The sequence below is a fragment of the Stegastes partitus genome, unplaced genomic scaffold, assembly GCF_000690725.1.
Source record: "Stegastes partitus isolate 25-593 unplaced genomic scaffold, Stegastes_partitus-1.0.2 Scaffold220, whole genome shotgun sequence".
Lineage (NCBI taxonomy): Eukaryota > Metazoa > Chordata > Actinopteri > Pomacentridae > Stegastes > Stegastes partitus.
In genome coordinates this window covers 367,990-386,548 of record NW_007577951.1, presented here as the reverse complement: position 1 = coordinate 386,548, position 18,559 = coordinate 367,990, and the positions used below count along the sequence as shown (strand labels likewise).

At 39.4% G+C, this 18,559-nt stretch overlaps 1 protein-coding gene across 2 annotated transcripts in view; it reads right to left on the bottom strand.

The window, feature by feature from the left end:
• Nucleotides 1-5,039: 5,039 nt before the first annotated feature.
• Nucleotides 5,040-18,559, bottom strand: part of atp11a (ATPase phospholipid transporting 11A) — a 49,653-nt gene continuing 36,133 nt past the window's right edge. The window contains exons 20-31 of one of the 2 annotated variants that reach the window (XM_008281048.1): nt 18,174-18,425; nt 17,772-17,949; nt 17,537-17,639; nt 16,752-16,897; nt 16,359-16,418; nt 16,146-16,273; nt 15,159-15,294; nt 12,258-12,323; nt 12,023-12,126; nt 11,646-11,811; nt 9,557-9,660; nt 8,235-8,320 (exon numbers count right to left, since the gene is read on the bottom strand). In XM_008281048.1, coding sequence (XP_008279270.1) covers nt 9,571-9,660; nt 11,646-11,811; nt 12,023-12,126; nt 12,258-12,323; nt 15,159-15,294; nt 16,146-16,273; nt 16,359-16,418; nt 16,752-16,897; nt 17,537-17,639; nt 17,772-17,949; nt 18,174-18,425 — 1,429 coding nt within the window. In that variant the 3' untranslated portion in view covers nt 8,235-8,320; nt 9,557-9,570. Of the gene's footprint in view, nt 8,321-9,556; nt 9,661-11,645; nt 11,812-12,022; nt 12,127-12,257; nt 12,324-15,158; nt 15,295-16,145; nt 16,274-16,358; nt 16,419-16,751; nt 16,898-17,536; nt 17,640-17,771; nt 17,950-18,173; nt 18,426-18,559 lie in introns of both variants that reach the window. The other variant, XM_008281047.1, reaches the window with a different exon arrangement.

Genomic DNA, 18,559 nt, shown 5'->3' with positions numbered 1-18,559 from the left:
GGAAAATATAGTTAAAATGTTAAAACCTTCCTCGCTTCCCCTGTTAGCGGGTGTGCGTGTGCGTGTGTGTGTGTGTGTGTGTGCTGGTGTGCACCCATCCTGAAAATATCTCCCTTTAAAAGCCAGGCCGTAATAATGAGAAAGCCCTTTTGTATGGACAAAAGAGAAGCCTACAAAAAAAAGAAAAAAAAAAACACAAAACAATGTGTACTGAGTCATAAACAATCAGTGGCAAATAACAGCAATTTCACAGCTAATTCGTAGATTTCACGTGTGGATGCCTGCATCACCTCCCTCCATTTAATGCTGTGAATAGAGACACACGCTGACATTACAACAAGACCAAACTCTGTGTGGATGTGTGTGTCGGTGTGTGTGTGGTGGGTGGAGGTCTCAGGTCTAATGATTTAAGCCCAGTCTGACTGTCAGACCGACTGCTGAGCGCAGAGATGTGCAGCAACACACACTCTCCTGCTACTACAGGTGTCAAAATGACTTTAGTTCGGAGCTGGTTATTAATTAAGGGGTCGACTGATGTGTCTCTCTCAGGGAAGATATCAATTATTACTGATCAAGGAGATCAGTAGCTGATATTTGTAGCTGAAGCACATGTGCAGTAAAAATGAAAATATGTGCACATGTTTAATTAAAAGAGAAATTTATTCTTCTGTGTTGATTGGATGTTACCTGTGATGCATAACCAATCAGATGCTGCTGTGGACAATACATCACAGAGTGACCACATCAGAGCCAAAGTGGCACATTTTTTAAATCAATTAATTTTTGTAGCAAATCAGTTTTTAAAAAAAGACAAATTGGTAATCAAAATGATGGTGCCTTTCAGTTCTTTAGCTGGTCAACTTAATCAGAGTGCGTAATCAAAAATGTGTTCTCCCTCATTTTAATTGTGTTTTATTAGAATCATCTGTAGCTTTAATTATTGTCTCCAAATGACAGAACTGTTTAGCAGCTGAGTCTGGGTTTAATGGTAGTAACATAAAATATTGTGCAGTCTCTCCAGATAAAGTTGCATCGCCAGGTAGGATAAAACGACAGACTGTAGCCTCTGGATCTGAAAAGTCAACCCCACCCCAATTGTTGGTTTCAAGTCTCCTTCAACACAAAATTCCACACTCAAGGCTTCAAAACGGTTGCTTTTGTAAAGAGAGACAATACAAACAGACCTGAAAATCTATGCAGGCCTCTACACAATCCACTGGTAAAGCAGATAGACTAAAATCCCTAAAAGTGGAGAAAAAAATCATGCACGTGGCGCCTCTGAAACCTCAGAAGAACACGTAAGCTGCAACATCAGGAAGTGAGTCCTTCATCCACAGCAATGATTCTAAAGTTGCAGCTGCAAAAACACACTTGTTCACTTTCTTGTTGATGCTGATGATACCACTGTAATCCGTCTACTAAACTTAACTGAGCACAAAGAGCAAAAACAGCTAGTCTGCCTTGATCTAAAGGTACAAAAAATTGGCGTACCAGCTCCTCCAAAGTTTACTAATTGACACGGTGCATCTCATTTGCTTAATACCCACAAAATCCAAAGTGTAAAAATAATAATTTGGTGTCTTATGGGAGGTTAAACTGTTTCCTGAATGGGACCAGTAACCTCCCAGAGTGTCCCGGTTCCGCATGGATTTGTGCAAGGATTAAACAAATGAGATGAAGCTTGTTAATCGATGAGCATTAGCAGCACTTGTAGGAGGATTTTTTTTAACCTTTGGACAGCTAGTAGTTTCCGCCTGTTTCCAGCCTTTGTGCTCAGGTAAGTTAGTCATCTAGATTAACCCTCAGCAAGAGAGCGGATAAGTGAATTTCCAAAAACTTTTACTTTAATCCTCAATGAAAAAAAAAGAGGACTATGTGCGTAACCACTTTACAGGATTACTGACTATTGAAATATTTTTAACAGTCACCTGTTGCTGAGGAGTTGCTCAGTGCAGGTTCAGACAGATAAGTGTGGTCCCATACATGATGGAAAATTAACTGATATAGCGTCTTTGATTCGAGTTGCATCCGTATTCCCCTGCCAGTCCTAATTCTGTCTTTCATAATGTGGATCTACTCAACAGAGTTGGTATTTTCATACGCTTGGGGGTGTGAATTTGTCTCCGGTCTTTGTCGCAATCTCCGTAAGCACACACCAATGCGCTTCAAGCAATTCAGCCTGGAGCAGTTCAGGATGAAGGAACAGGTGATGGAGAGGTTGTAAAGAACTCGGTCACACCTTAAATTCCACCTCCCACCTTTCTATATATTTTAGAAATCTGCACCAAGTAACACGCCATATAAAAATAAATTTAAAGGTAAGACTTGCGCTGCTTATTTATAGGTGAAGTTTTCGTGGTGTTAGAGTTGACGAAATAGGTGGTAAAACATTAAGACTTTGATCGTTCTGCTCTCATTCTGCAAATGACTGAATGAGTCATTACACTTCAACTTGTGATAAAAGCACTGAAAAAAAGCCAGCTCGGGGAAGGTGGACTATACAATGAAAACGCACTGCCACTTTTCACCATCTACTTTTCTTATGTGCAATTTTTTTTCTCCCCCTCTTCTTCCTCAGATTTCACCTCTGACAGTCTTGCCCTAGATATTTCTCCATCCTTGTCAGACACACTAGCAGGTCTCATCGGCTGCCAGCTGTGGAGGAGAGGACGTGGAGATCAGCGCAGATGAGAAGTGAAAAGGATGAAGGGAAACCAATCGATCCAGAACCTCTATCCTAATCTTGTTGACGTCCTCAGATGGTGCAGACAGCAGCCCTCAAGCAACTTTGGGGAACATATTAAATTTAAAAAATGGCTTTTTTTCTTTTTTTTTTCTTCTCCTTCCTCCTCTAACCATTTCCCAAGTGTCATTCCCAACACAGCTGGTAGTTTAAGACAACACAACATGTGCATGTACAGGTCGGTTCCACACACCAGCTCTGCTCGTGAAACATCCTTTTGATTGCATTTCATCAGCTTCACGTATTCAAAACTCTTCAGGTGCATTTTATTTGTCAACTCAGATCTTTCAAGGCTCCAGACAGGTGTGACACATCAGAAATACTCTACTGCGACCTTGTGGCCAACGCAAGAAGTGCAGCTGCAAATGATTGATTAATAGATGTGAAAAGAAATTGCAGTTTTTTTTAAATATTTCCACTTCTGGCTTTTATTTTCAAGCAAATTTACAGTTGTTTGCCAGTATAGCTACAGAAAGATTGGCAAAAATCCACAAGTAAATCTTGATATGACTCTGTTAAAAACTGTATACAAAAAGACCCCAAAACTGTACATTAATTAACATAACTACATTTATATAGTGTTCCTATATATATATATATTTATATACTGTATCTGAGTGTACAGTGACTTATAGATACCATTGGTTATGAGAAGTATAGATCACTATACAGTAACACATTGTAAAAGAGACAAGATAACATTCTGTTTGAAGGCTGTCAGTTTAGGTGGTTTTGAAAGATCAGGACAGTGAGGACAAGAGTGACCAGTACAGTAAGACTGTAAAATCCACCATTAATGGCTTTGAAAGTTTCTACAGCAGAGTGTCAAATCTCAGACAAGACAAGGTTCAGTGCAGGGGGTGTATCAGAGCATGAGCTAACACCACAGAAATCTCTTTTGTTTCATGTAAAGCTATGCATACATACATGTCCAGTGTTTGTTTTGTCACAATCCAGTTTGGTTTTTTGAAATATTCTTCTACATAAATAAGACACACATCAAATACTGTCTCCAAAAAGTAAAAAAAAAAAGTAACAAAGCCTCTCATGATGTCTAACATACAGAAAATCACTACAGGTGTTTCTGTGTAATTTATTGATTGATTTCTTCTTTTTTTTCAATTTTAGATCCAAGAGTTTTCTGATAACTTAAAAACTTCTAAGTGCAAATATTCACCTGGTTGTTGATTAAATTCCTGTTTGACATCCAAAGATCTTTGAAATCTCTTAACTCAGAACGAACTGCTAAAGCGATTACGAGGAACATGTTTACGTTCTGTTGGATCGTCTCAAACACCAGACGGTTCCAACAATAGATTCTTCCCTGTGATGGATGACGTTTGAACGTAACATTAGTACAACTGTAATACTTACTCACTACCACTTGGCGAGTGCTTATAGGCCACATTTGTTGCAGTGGGTCATTCACATGCAAGGCAATATTCCAACTTCACTTTGATTATACTCATTGCATCTCTGAGCCAGTTAGCCCTGTGGTTACGGTATGAATTCACATATACTGGCTTGTTAAAAATTTAAGGACTATCAGCCACCTCTGACATGACAGGTTCCTTGCTGCCCTCAGATAACGTAATATTTTTTTATTTGGGAGGACATTAGTCAACAATAAATTTTGTCTAATTCCTTGAAGGTAGAGTGAGCCATTCTGTTCCAATACAGGTAAATTAAAACGATATCTGCAAGTGGTATTTTCTGCAGTGGATGTTCTTGTGCTTGAAGAGCAGGTGTGAGAAACAGCAGCAACCACTCCTCTCCTCCGTGTTTTCAAGGGGAAATATCAAGCGAGAAAGTCTGTGAAGATTCTCAGTCATCCAGGTCATGATTATTCTGGTAGATTAATCGTAGCAACTGGACTTGCTTGAGTTTGCTAAAGATGTTTCACCTCTCATCTCACCTCTCAAGTCCAGTTGCTACGATTAATCTATCAGAATCAAGCGAGAAACTGATATCAGCATGTCAACATGTAGCATGTCAACAGGTTGCTGCAGGTGCTGATGATTTCTAACTTTTGTTTTGCTTTAGCTATGATAATGAAATGTCCACTTCCACGCCTATGAGGCTCTTTTGGTCCAAGTTCGTGTTGTCGCCTTGGCAATGCTCATTCATGAATTTAAGTGACGACACCTCTGAAGGAGCACTAAAGAAGGGCGTGTTTGAATGGCTAACTCCACCTTCAATGTACTGAATACTGGCACACAGCTTTGGTTGAAAAACATCTCCCTTCAAGAACCTCTATCTGTCAAATCCCAAATTCAGACACAACAGAAGCAGGAACTGAGTCACTGATTACATGTTTTGTAATCTGGTTCACCCAAACAAACAAAAACAAAATGGAAGTAGAAAACCAAGATCTGGAAAAGCAAGTTAAAATGAAAGAAACACACAGAATACATTTTTTAAAAATCCCAGTTTGTGACAACGATCGACTGCAGTTGGTCGATCAAGCAGTGCTGGAGCTCTTCAAGTCTTCTTTGTCTTTAAAATAAAGAGTAACAACAACATCGTACTGTTGTCTTTCCAGTGAGTAAATAGGGATTTTTACACATTGTACCTAAATAAAAACAGTAAAAATAACATTTCAGAGACAGATGCCCTCGGGGGCATATATAAAACATCTGGAATAAAAACAATAAAAAATTATATTAAACATAAGTCATTGAATGTTTTGGTGCAAGTGGTAATTAATTTGTTCATCGACTGTGTATCACTCTTTCTGGACCATATAACCTGTATAAAAGCTAACTTTTACATTCACCTCATCACTAACTCGTCACTCCTCAGTTGTGCATCCATACATCCATCATCTGCAGAGCCTTTGTACCATCAAAGTGTATATTGATAGTCGTAAATTCACCATAAAGCAAGCACAGACAGTTCAGGAGAAACAAAGGTAGATTTCATCAACTAGCACAAGGCACCTAATGTAAAGCAGCTAAAAGTATCTCTAGCAGCAACAAGGCTTTGGTTCATAGAAGTACTATTAGAGGAGTACAAAACGTCACTTCTGCTCTGTCTCACAAAGGATGGATCGATGGATGAATGGAGGGATGGCCGAGAAGATGCAGGAGGGACAGACGAGAGGATGGTGGTGATGATGATGATGATGATGATGAGACAGGTGGAGAGGACTGTCACAGAGGTAGGAAAACTTCCACATCGCTTCAGCAGAGGGAGAAAGAAAGAGAGAGACGGCTAGAAAGGAAGAGAGAGGATAAGTGTTGAAACAGACAAAAGCGAGACACACTTGCACTGTGAAGGCCCTTTTCAAGGTAGCGAATCCCATTAGGCTGTTGCACCGCCATCGTAAGGCTTTTAGGAGCGCGAAGCTATGAGATGCTAAAATCAATCGGATTTGTAAAGTAAAACACCCAATACTCTGCTGCCGTTAAGTGAAAAACAGCTATCTTACTCAGAATGTTCACACTTTCATTTCGATTTTTTAAAATACATCTGTCACTTTTTGAGCATATAATATAAATACATTTGCATTTAAAGAGCCCCGTGCATGTATGTAGTGTTTTCTTCAGGGATATGGGCCCTCCTTTTACTGTAAACAACTTTTTACGGGTCTTTAAAAAGTCTCTCTAAGGTGCGGACTTTAAGGCGAGCTTTAATTCAGTAAAATAATTAAAATGAAAAGAAACTGTTTTGGGGATTTTCCTTTCCTGTTGAAACTTTTGTATCTGTTTATGTATGTAGTTTGTTTTCTTTCTACATATTTGGGTCTTCGTGTCTAGGTCCAATGTGGGATTGAATTAATGCCTTCTGTTTTTGTTTTGTGGATCTCTTAAAAACTGTTTATGTACCTTTAAGACAGAATAACCTTCAGTGTATACTACAGTGATAATTTCTTACTATTCAGGTTAAGCTAATCTCAAAAATTTAAGGCATCAAGTCATTTGGGGCACTTAAAAAAAAAAAGAGATAAATATTGTTGTGTTATGATTATCTCAATAAAATTTCTGTGTTTATTTTTAAAGTGCTTTGATGAACGTGAACACAAGTAAGCTAAAAGAGTCCACAACTGTAAATAAAAGCTGCATTTTCCTGTCTTACCTACTTTAAGATGATAAATACATTCTATATTTTGTTTGTTGTGAACACTCTCCATTTACAGGCCATACATTTTCTCCAACTGGACCCATCAGTTATAACATATTTCCTCTTCTTTGGTAAATGTGGTAAATTCAAGGTGACGTTAAGGCATCAAGAAACAGCTAGGAAGTCTTCACATTGCTATTTCTACTAGATTCTATCGCAAAATAATCAGATAAATAGTTCCAATTCAACAGGTAAAGATGATGAGACAGAAGGAGATGCTGCAAAGATGACAACACACACGCTAACACAACCTTCTAGCTATCAGCGCACAAACACACACATCTATGCCAGCAAACACGCTAGACTACCTTTGATTTTAAAAGTCTAAGTGTCCATGTGCAGCCAAAGTTGGACTTTTTTTCCTTTCTTTTCTGTGATAAAATGAAAAAAAAAAAAAAAGACCAACTCCGACTCACGACACTTAGGCTTTTCTATTCTACTCCACCACTCCTTACAATGTTGTAGGATCTGACCCCAGAGTCCTACGGAGTATTTCTGGACAATATGTTTGCACACAGGCAACACCAGTTAGTCCTACAAAGAGGCAGAACAGACAGAGAAAAAGAAGGAAAAGAAAGATGGAGGGATGGTAGGAGTTGAGGACAAGAAAAAATGCTTGGTCAGAGAAAGCTTGAGCTGGCTTAAGCACTGTTACAGTCTTCATCATCATCAGCATCACACTTCCAGTCACAGCGCATCATGATTATCACCATTACAAAAAATCCTAACATTTAAAGTACACTTCAGCTGCCATCGGAGGCAGACACATGTAAAGGGCCAGTGCACGTATTTTGTTCTAGTTTGAAATCAAAGTTCTTGAGTCTTGTTTGCTTGTTGTGACATCAATACACTGAGCCCTTTGCATGTTGTGGTGGCGAACGAGGACGTGGATCGGAGTGCTTTCCAGAAGCGTCCCACAGAGCCGTACGCCACACTTGGCTGCTGACTTGGGAGCAGTTATAAAGGTCACTTTCAATGTAATCCATTCAACTGAATTCCAAATAGCTGCTATTAGCAACATAGTCCGTTATTTGAATCCAGTTACTTTTGGGCAATTTTACCTTCCACCAATTTATCCAAATCACTTCTTTGTTCAGTTCAACTCCAAATGGATGCCACTGTATGTGGTATCAGAATACAAGGATAGAAAAACTCCAGACCAAAAGGAATACATTAGACTGAGGTCTCAGGCCCCGCCCCGCTGTAAGCGTGTCCCTGCTTTGGCTGGCGGGAGCCATCTGCGAATCGGAGGAGGGGGGTGAAGGTGCAGTAATCTGGCGCTCTTTGCCAGCGTGTGAACATGATTTTCTTGGTAAAGGTTTCAGACCTTCGAGGGTTCGGGATGTTCCTTTGGTTTTCCGAGCCTCGCCGGTGGCTGCTGGCCTTGGGTGGGGCGTGGAGAGACGCCAAGGGGGTGAACTCCGACAGCTGGCCCTTGTAGAGTTTATCAGCATTCTGTATAAGTGTAAAAAAAAGAGGAAAAGAAGACAGAGTGGGAGAGAAGTTAAGAAAGGGAGAAGCAAGAAGTAAAAACAGAGAGGAAAACATGGTACTTGTGGAGTTCTGCAAAAAGGCCCTCAGAAAGCAGGTGGAGGTGACACTGTTGTCCCAACTGGCCAGAATTCAAACATTAGTCACAAACTTTAGATGACTTTTAGTCTTTTAGGTAGGCCCTGTAGCTCTACAAAAAAAAGGGAAATCTTAATGTTTGATCACACTTTGCACACTATTGTGTTTCCAATAGTTGGGGAGAGCACTGTAAAAAGATAATATGAAAACTCTAGTGTGGAGTCAAGTGGAGTTTGTAAAGTATGATGCCAGGAAGTTGATAAGCAATGACATAAACATATAAATATAAAAATATTGGCTGATATATCAACATTTTTTGACTATAAATAAATTGGTATTGGCCCCAAAAATCCAGTACTGATTGGGCTCTATTACAGTATATGGTACAGAGTCATGCTCTTGGAGGTTGGAGGTTCTATGGCAACAATTGGAATCAGAGTTATCATCTCATACTTCTGATTAAGCTGACTGACTTTATGCTAAGATACTAAATAAGTCCTCTGGCTGCTCCACAAGCTAACAAAACCAAATTCCATTTTACAGGGTGACTGACTCTTCTTCAGCTACAGATCAGATGTTTTGGAGTTGACTTGAGATTCTGCTGAAGACAAAACAATTTCCTCTGGCAGTGGCCTGAACCTGGACAAAAGTCTACATTAGCAGATGTGAGTTGTTTTGTATTTCAATACTATCTTTGAATCTAATTGGCCAGCTGTGACAATCATGTCTCATCCATTCTGCTGAGTGACAAGCAACGCAACATAAAACACGAAATAAATCCTTAATACCAGAAGCTTGCTTTAAAGAAACCATGCAAATGTAAACATGAACACAAAACATGCATGAATACCAGTCCCACTGTGAGTAAACAGTCGAAGGTGCCACTAGATGGCACCAAAGCTCCATGTAAGGATTCACCCTCCTGGCAGCAGGTGCCACTTACAAGACAATACCTGGAGAAATCTTGGATCCTCAAACCTTTAAGACCTTCACACGGACACATACACACACTGCAACCCATGTGTTAGTCAAATACAACGTCCCAACGTCGAAACCACACACCGCAGCAAAGTAAACCCGTCATCACACACAGCAGCAGCAGCAGCAGGGTGTTCATTTTACCGTGCTGGAGCCCTCTAGGCTTCTGTGACAGCGACTCCATCTAGTAAGGAGTCAGAACTCTGGAAGGTCAGGGCTCTCTCAAACCCTGTCTTATCCCTAACAGGCTGTGGACACACACGCAAACACACATACACATTAAGGGTCGATCACATAAAATACACACAATCTGACCTTAAAGGGACACAGAAACAAAATGTCATCAAGGCCACACTTCACAATAAATCGAGAAGCACAAGCATGCACTCAGACAAGAAGGTAACTTCATGCAAAAAAAGAAAAGAAAAGAGAAAGAAGGGATCTACACAAAGAGACAGGAGGAAAGGCAGAGGATCACCTCCAGGAGGGCTTGGTTAGAAACTCATTCTGCTGGAGGTCTGAGACAGCATAAAGATGGTGGAAGGCTCGGAGGCAAGGCATCTGCGCTTAGTCTGCCAAGGGGGAGGACCAGAGGTAGGAGCGAGGAAGGAGAGGAGAAGGGAGGAGGAATGAGGAGGTCAAAAGGAGAGTTAAAGCTCTGGAAATCAGTCAGATCTTTCAAAGAACTATTTATAAGTGAAAGCAGAAAGCAAGAGTTCTTGTTCGGCCTCCATAGAGAGGCCACACAACAGGAGAAGTCTTCATGTTAAAACTGCTATGAGTAGAAAGGATTAGAAATATCAGTTTGGGTTTCTTGAGGTTGCTTTTTAGCTCCCCACAAACACAGTTATTTGGGAGGTTATAGGAAAAAGGAGCAGTTTAGGACACAGAGGGAGAAATATGGAAGGTTGTTTGGATCTGGAGGAATCACACACATTCCAAAGGCCACACAGCTGCTTTCTTTGACATCAATTAACCAGTATGATGATAGAGGCGCTGTCCCAAACTATCCATGGTGGTATTTTATGCACATAAAATCACAATTTTTGTTTTTTTTGGTCTGAATCCTGAATCGTAAAGTATTCCTCTACTAATAAATGCCTTCTCACATTTATTATTTCGGAGCCACATGTCACTGTTTACACATCTAATAATATCAGTCTGCAGCCCACAAGTCTGGTCCATTTTTCATCCCTGACTTATCAGCATGCATCAGATAAAACCCAGTTATTCCCGCTTTTATTAAACGCCTCATGCAGGTCTGCTGATGAACTGGTTCAGCTTTTAATTAAAAAAATAATTACAAGTTAATTTTCATGATTAGTCCTGCTCCTGCATAGTCTCAAAGAAGTCAAATTAGTGCACATCTATAAGGAATGCTCTTATTCTCCTGTTTTTTTAGCAAACAATATTGTCTCCACTATCCTTCACTTTTCCCCTTTATTCCTCCTGGACAGCATTTTGCAACGTCTGTTTTTAAAAATGCTACGGAGGTAATGTTTTCTCCCTAGTATCCTGTTGTAAAAAGGGTACATCAAGTGCAAAATACATCTTTGACACGATGCTGATGAGATTTCAATGCATACTTCTGCACTCTAGCATATTTACATTTTGTCTTTACTAATGCAGCACACTTAGAAATCAAGGAGCACTGCACACAGACAGAGACGCTTACTAACTTACATTCAGCAGAGCAGGGACGTAGCCAAACCCAGCATACATCTGCTGACCCACAGTCATCAGTTAGACATGACATATACTGCACTATCGTCAGAGTACTGTTTGCATAAACACTAGGTATTTAGAGGTAAATCTGCTAAATTGATTTAAGGATAACAATAAGCAGGGGGTACTGTTCTACCTGACATTTTTATTAATCCAGAGAAATTTCAATAAAGAAGCTAACTCTACAGAAGGAGAAATGAAGCAGCAGTTCGTAGAATATATTGTCTGTGTTGGAAAGCAAAATTTTAACGGGATGTGTGGTCATCCATCATGTTACATGCTGTCTTCTTTGATAATTATCCCAAAAATACCCTGATTAATTTGAAAAAATGTTTAATTAAGTTGAAAAATTCTACAATTGAGAGTGCAGTTCTATTACTTTTCAAGTAAATGTTCAAGCAAACTATTCCTGTGGAGTGCTCAGTCCACAAAAAATGAGATTTTCTTTTATATTATCATGTTATTAAGTCCAACATAACTCTTTAATTGTATATGTGTGTGTACCCACCTGTATGCGTTCAGTCGTGGTGGGCCACAGCGCCCTCCAGATGACCTTCTTCACCACATCTGGCAGCAGACTGGCTGTTATCAGAAGGATAATACTGAGCCAGGCAGGGCCACTGGACAACATCTGCATGAACACATAGTACATCCTCTGGTAGTTGAGGAAGGGCCTGTGGGATAGGAGAAGATGTAGCAGTAACATCAATAAAAATATTCATTTGTTCAACCTTTATTTATACTCTAAATGTGAATTGAAATCATTTTCAGATGTAGGTGTAGGCACACAAATAAGAAACTCGAATAAGAACATTTAAAGTCAAAATGTTGTGAGAAATCCATCCAACGTTTCATAAAGGTACAAGCATGTTTTGTGAAACCGACCAGATGATTCCGCCCCACAGCAGAGAGAAGACCACAAAGAAGATGAGCGAGCCCCAGATGACAAAATGGTTGATCCAAGTCCAGTAATGAGTATCTAGAGCGAGCTACAAGACAGAGACGAGACCTTTAAAATGCACAACTCACTTTAATTGCATCGCTGAGAATTCTTGCTCAGGTGTTTCTGTTTGTGTAGACGTTGTGCAGACTGCATCTGTGCGTCTGTGAATGTGGTTACCTTGAATGTAACGGTGAAGACCAGCACAGTGAAGACTAGTGTCCCAAATGTCCAGTTTCCAAACATCTGCAGAGGAAAAGTGGTAAAAGCTGCTGTTAGTGACTCATGTCCATCGTGTCAAATCAGTGATTACACAACCAAGGTTTTTACAATTTGTGGTATAATGTCACAGAATTAGCTTGAATCTGAAGAGGTTCTAAGCAGCTGTTTAACTATAAAGTTTGTTTCAAAATAATGCTTATTAAATGCTTAAATATCAAGAATTCACAAATAAATACACTCATGCTTGATAATTTTAGAAAAACCTCACTGAAGTTCTTAAGATGAACACAGAGATAAACTTAAGCACACAAGTTCATTAAGGAATCAATCAATCAAACAGATGGCAGGGTGCTCAGGCAGCAACATTTAGGAGAAGAGTAGATTAAAGGATGACTGATGGATGAAATGTCTCCTGATAACCTACATATACATTATTATACCAATATTTTTACATTTCAGATGAGCACAAAATAGTCGCGTAAACTTAAGAAGACATGAAGCAGAGTTCCTTCAGAACTGGTTTGGAAGGAAACGTTTCAATGTTGGCTTACAACAAAGAGAATGACAGTGATTAACCTTAACACTTTACTGTATTGACATTTTATTATAATATTTGGGATTATTTTCCTAAATCAAAACTATAATAATTTCTTGTCATAACAGTTTCATTTAGCCTCCCGCGCTGGCCTAACTTGACTAACATGCCCCTCTATGACACCCTTAAATGTGATATATGAATAAATGAATCAAAACGAAGAGTCTGAAAAGATCAAATTTAGGTTTTTCTAAATGTTGGGTTATGTGATGCTGACATGATGGCGACAAATGAGATATGACAGTGATGACTTTTAACTTTGACTTTGTTTCACATGATGAAAACACACAGACTACTTTGCCCATTAAATCCCCAAAGACTATGTTTTAACACATTTATTTATAACATCATCTGGTGTGCCCAAGTTGTAAGAAATGTCTTTGATTCTTTAATAGCTCACGTGATCTGTTATTGTCATTTTTTAGCTCTGCAGTGGTAGTTGTATGAAGCAGAAAAAGTATTTTATCAAAGGTTGCTTAAAAATGTATTTAGAAACTTAAAATCTGATTTTTTTTATGTTGATCCATCTACCTTTGAAAGTTGTTGTACCCAGTGTACCCAATGTAAACTCTCCAATATATCTGACTAAATAAACTAAAACATTACTGCCAATTTCCTTGCATCCACCTCTGTTATTTCTTTACAAATAAGCCCATAAAAGTCCTAATGTTTCAGAGAGCAACCACAAATCTGACTACTCGAAAATGAGCCCCATCGACTGTAGACGAATTAGATTAGAAAGATGGATAAATATCTCAAATGTCACATAATGGACAGAGGAGCAGAAATGTTTCTCTGTTTTCATTTATCCCCTGCTTTTAGGAGAAGTCAAAACACACTGGCATCTGCCACACACACAAACAACACACACACAGAATGTGTAACGAAGGTGTGATCACTAACAGCGGGACACATGAGCATGGATCTAGGAGAGGGCGGGTCACTACACAAAAGCCTACAGGTGATGTGTCTAGAACAGGCATTAAGGGCTCGATGTGAGATGAGTGGGGAACGGCAGCGTGTATCAGGTTGTGTGATGGTGACGAAACTGGAAAGTGAAACTAGGGAGAGATGACAGAAAGACAGGGGACAGGCTTACCATCTGTGTGTTGGTTGTCATTAGCTGGGAGGAGGAAAGAGAAGCAAAAAGAAAAAGCAACACAAAGGTAAGAGGATAGGAAGAAGAGGAAGAAGAAGAAGAAGAAGAGGAGGAGGAGGATATGGCCAGAAGAAAATTATAATGAAATAAACAGTTTTGTGGCTGAAGAGAAAAAAATATATATAAATTAGGTGCAAAAATCAAAATAAAGCAATCCAAAACGTTTCTAGGAGAGTAATGCTGCTTAAAAATCAAAGGAAACAAATCGAGAACACAGAGAAAGATGGTAGAAAACCTGCCATGCTGTCATGTCGTTGATGTGATTGGAATAACATCAAGTCTTTACTAAAGTGTTACAACAGCAGCCTGTAAACTTTTGCAGCCTGGTTTTTACAGTCAAATTCAACAGAAATGCACAGGAAGGTGAGAACTAGATATGTGCCAGAACATTACCAACACGTGCTGCACATTTATTTTAAAAACGAACTGCATATGTTTAGAAAAAAAAAAAGTACAGCAGATATGACGTATGATACAGAATAAGCATTTTAAGAAAAATAGTCAGATCATTAAAAAGTGTTGCCTGGTTGATTTATGGTACCTGCCATGCTCACTGAATACAGTAAACCTTTAATGTTAGCTGGTGACACACCCTGACAAATGATCTGCAAGCAACTACTGAAGCCTGCGACACAATAATAAGCTACACATCAGGCTTTAGCCACACTGTTAAATGAGCTACATCATATGACCTTGTTCAAGAAATGGTGGCCTGAATAAATCTATTTCAGATGGAAATCAGGGAGTAATTTGTTTTTTTGTTTAATTTACAAAGCATCACGTAAGATGGAAAAGGTCACAGATAAGTTGTGATCAAGTTTGTTTGGTTCATGCTCGAACTAAACTGAAAACCCAAAAACTAAAAAAAAGATGACAAGCAGCAAATTTTAGATGTGGTCTGCATTTGAATCTAAATATAAATGTACAACCTCTTCCGTTATAAGCTGAGCTACTGAAAAAATGAGGTGCAGGTAATTCTGATTAATACAAGGTTGGGAAAAAAAGCCAGCAATAAAGTGGGTATTTTAATTTGAAAGATGTAGCGTAAATAGATAAATTAAAGACAAGAAAAGATCTGTCTGTCATAGACACACATGGCCGTTACCTGTCCGTTGCTGGTGAAGGTGGTGTTGTCAAACAGAAAGTAAGCACCGAAGAACATCACGATGGCATCATATACACCCAGGATAGTCCAATATATGAAGATGGGCCACCGCAGCAGAGAGTTCTTAGCAATATCTCTGAGAAGATGAACACAAAAACACAGTTAACGTCACAAATGATGACAACCTCACCTTTGAGTGATTGCACATTTATCAATCAATACTATGGTACATTGTCTGCCTTTGGGAGGCTCCTCTACCAGAAATGAACGTAAGAAGATATTTTAATTTGATTGAGTTAGAATTATAATGTAGGCACACAAACACTGAAGTTCTGAATAACCCAAGGTCATTCATTACTCATTGCTTTTGACAGCGATGATGCATTTTTGTGACTTGCACAGTTTCGAAGAAAGGATTCAGCCCGAGGGTAAAAATGCTTTGTCTTATCATGTGACACCTTTACTTCACACTTTGAAAATGCTGAAACCCTGAGCATCAGAACACAAGCAACTTAGATATGGAGGTTTCTGCCCTCCCTGACCTTTTCTAAATTTATTAGATGTCTTCCTTTGTAAAATCAATAGATAATGTCTGTGTCTACACTTTATTAGAGCTAAATTGAGTTTGTGTGTCCCTTTGCTTTTGAAAATACTTCATCTTCTATTACATTGTACACAAAGAGTCCAGTGGAGGGTGTTACAATGTTTAAAATAATCTGAAATTTAAATATTCATTAATACTGTGCTGGTTGGTCGATGTCTCTGGAACGTTCGAACTAAAGTGAAGCCGGCTTATTGTGAAACAGATGGTTCGTTATTATTATCTACTGATTGGATTATTGAAACATCCATCACTGAACAGATGATATTAGAGAGTTGAACTAACTCCATTAAGACTCTGGAGAATCCTAACAAACAGAGTCTGACTGAAGAGGTGTGCATGACAGAGAGAGTGGAGATTTTATGTTCATACATGCTGATACCAACCTATAGAGAGAGGGGTCCTTCTTCAGGATGTCCATATTAATGTGCTGCTCTATTAGACTGTACAGCAGAATGGGCAGCGAGGTAAAGCTGATGTTGTAGAGAGTCAAGTAGGCTGTATCGTACAGTGGCTGGGGTTTAGGATAGAGAGTGTTAGTGGGTTTTTTGTTTTCCTGGTAAATGAATAATTTAAGATTCAAAATGTATTTTGCCTACTTGTTGTGAGAAGCCACAAAAGAACTGGTAGAGGAACTGAGGGAAGATGAAACAGACATTCTGGGAAGAGAAACAAAACAAGTGAGAGGAAAAGCAGACAGCAGGTCCACAGTTGTAGCAGCGAATAAAGCTGTATTAATGTTCCTTTTGTCTCTAAAGCCTGCTGAGATTTATAATTCTGACAGTTTTAGTTCCTTTTTGCTTCTATACAAGAATATATCACTGGAAATAACAAGTAAAGGCACTACTCTTTTTGATCGATGCCTGTTGTAAGCAACAACTAAAGTCAAAAATTTGCTGGTCTACTGAAGCATTTCTTCGCAAAACATGACAGCACAAAACTAAATCAATGGTAAATAAAGCAAATGTTGAGATGCAACACAGGCAGACTACCTTGTAGAAGAAGTACTGCACAAGCTCAGAGATGCGTATGTAGTAATAGTGTCCATGAACGAGCAGCATCTTCTTGAGGTGTTTGAACTTTGGGATGGCGTAGTCGCTGTTCCTCACTGCCTGGCGACCCTCTTTACCCATTATACCTGCAGCCATTAAACACATGAAAATTTTTTTTGCGGGGCCACCGTTTTGTTTTTTACTGTTTAAGCTCTTCTGCTAAATACTGGATTTGAAGTAATGACAACAAGGTGAACAATTTTGTCAGGTTGATCATTTTTTTTATACGTTTCTTTTTTCCAGTTTTAGGATAAAGCAGGAAAACAACCATACCGAACATACTATGGCTCATCTGTCACATGACACCAATCAAACTGGTTTTGCTTGCTTTCAGTGAGGAGCACACTTTATTTATTTATAGGTTAGCTTGTCCTTCACATACAGGAAATTGCGCATAAGAACTGCTGCAGTTCTTTCACTGCCAAGCGAATTAATCAATAAGTTTTGAAACGACACATGCAGAATGCATTAATTTTGATAAAATGTTACATTTGCAACATTAGAATTGGTTAATTTTTCCAATAAACTGCATGTTACACATTGTCACAGGATTGTGGTAAAGTTAAAAAACAGACAATTCTTTCCATCATGGTTTTGCAGATTTTTAAAAGATAACACTCCTTTCAAACCAGACAGCATGTTTTGGGGATGAGAGGGTTAATATAAAGTCATTGTACAGAAATATAGAATGCTAATGTAAAATGTGTTTGTTCTAGAATGCTAACCGATGCCAACATGGGCCTCCAGGATCATGCTGACATCATTGGCTCCATCTCCAATCGCTAGTGTGATCGGATGCTCCTTGGATGCTTTGATCAGCTTGACAATCTAAAAATAATAAAAAACAAAAGATATACCTGATACACAAAGTATTACAAGTGTATGTGCAATTATATTTCAACTGCTCTAAACCTACAATACAGGGGATGTTTTCTGTTTTCCCCTCAGCTCTCTTCATACCTGTGCTTTCTGGAGCGGTGCCATTCGACAGCAGAGCACAGCGCTGCAGTTGCGGCAGATTTCCAGGAAGATCTCTTTATAATTCCCTGAGTTTGAGTCCTCCTGGCCAGGCCTCATCACCGCAGAGAGGGTCGCTCCATCGATGATCAGACCATAGTCGGTACAGTCGCCTGATAAACTGAACAAACACGAGACATAATAAGCCACACAGGACAGCCTTTCACAGCCAAATTGATTTAAACCCTGACATAAATTTGCTGCCTTTTATTTTTTAATTGGCTATTTTAAAGTGTGTTTTTGTAGAACTTGGAATGATTTCCACTGCGAATGTACACCTTTCACTTGAAATGCTGACTGCTTGCCACAATGTTAGCAAGAAAATAATCTTTCACAAATACACACCCAGAGAAGGTGTCTCGGGTCATGCCTCCATGCTGCCGAAGAACTGTCCTGCTCAGGTCAAACAGGACATCGTGAAGGCTCTGCTCCTCTGTACGCTTGGTGGTCAGCTCCAGGATCTGCGTGTTGCGGCGAAACAGCTTGCTGGCGTAGCAGGTTGCAGCTGCCGTCTCCATCTTATCTCCGGTCAGCACCCACACCTTCATACCAGCTTTGTGGAGAGACTCGATGGTGTCTGCTGCTTTTTCCTGGAGCCTATTGAGGAGTAAAGTGGGAAAGCACAGACGAGAGGGGGAGAGAGAGAGGGGTCGAATGTTTTAGTTGCATAAGATAAATGCGCTTGTTTTGCTCTTATTTGACTTTTATTCAGCAGCAACAGAACCATGCAG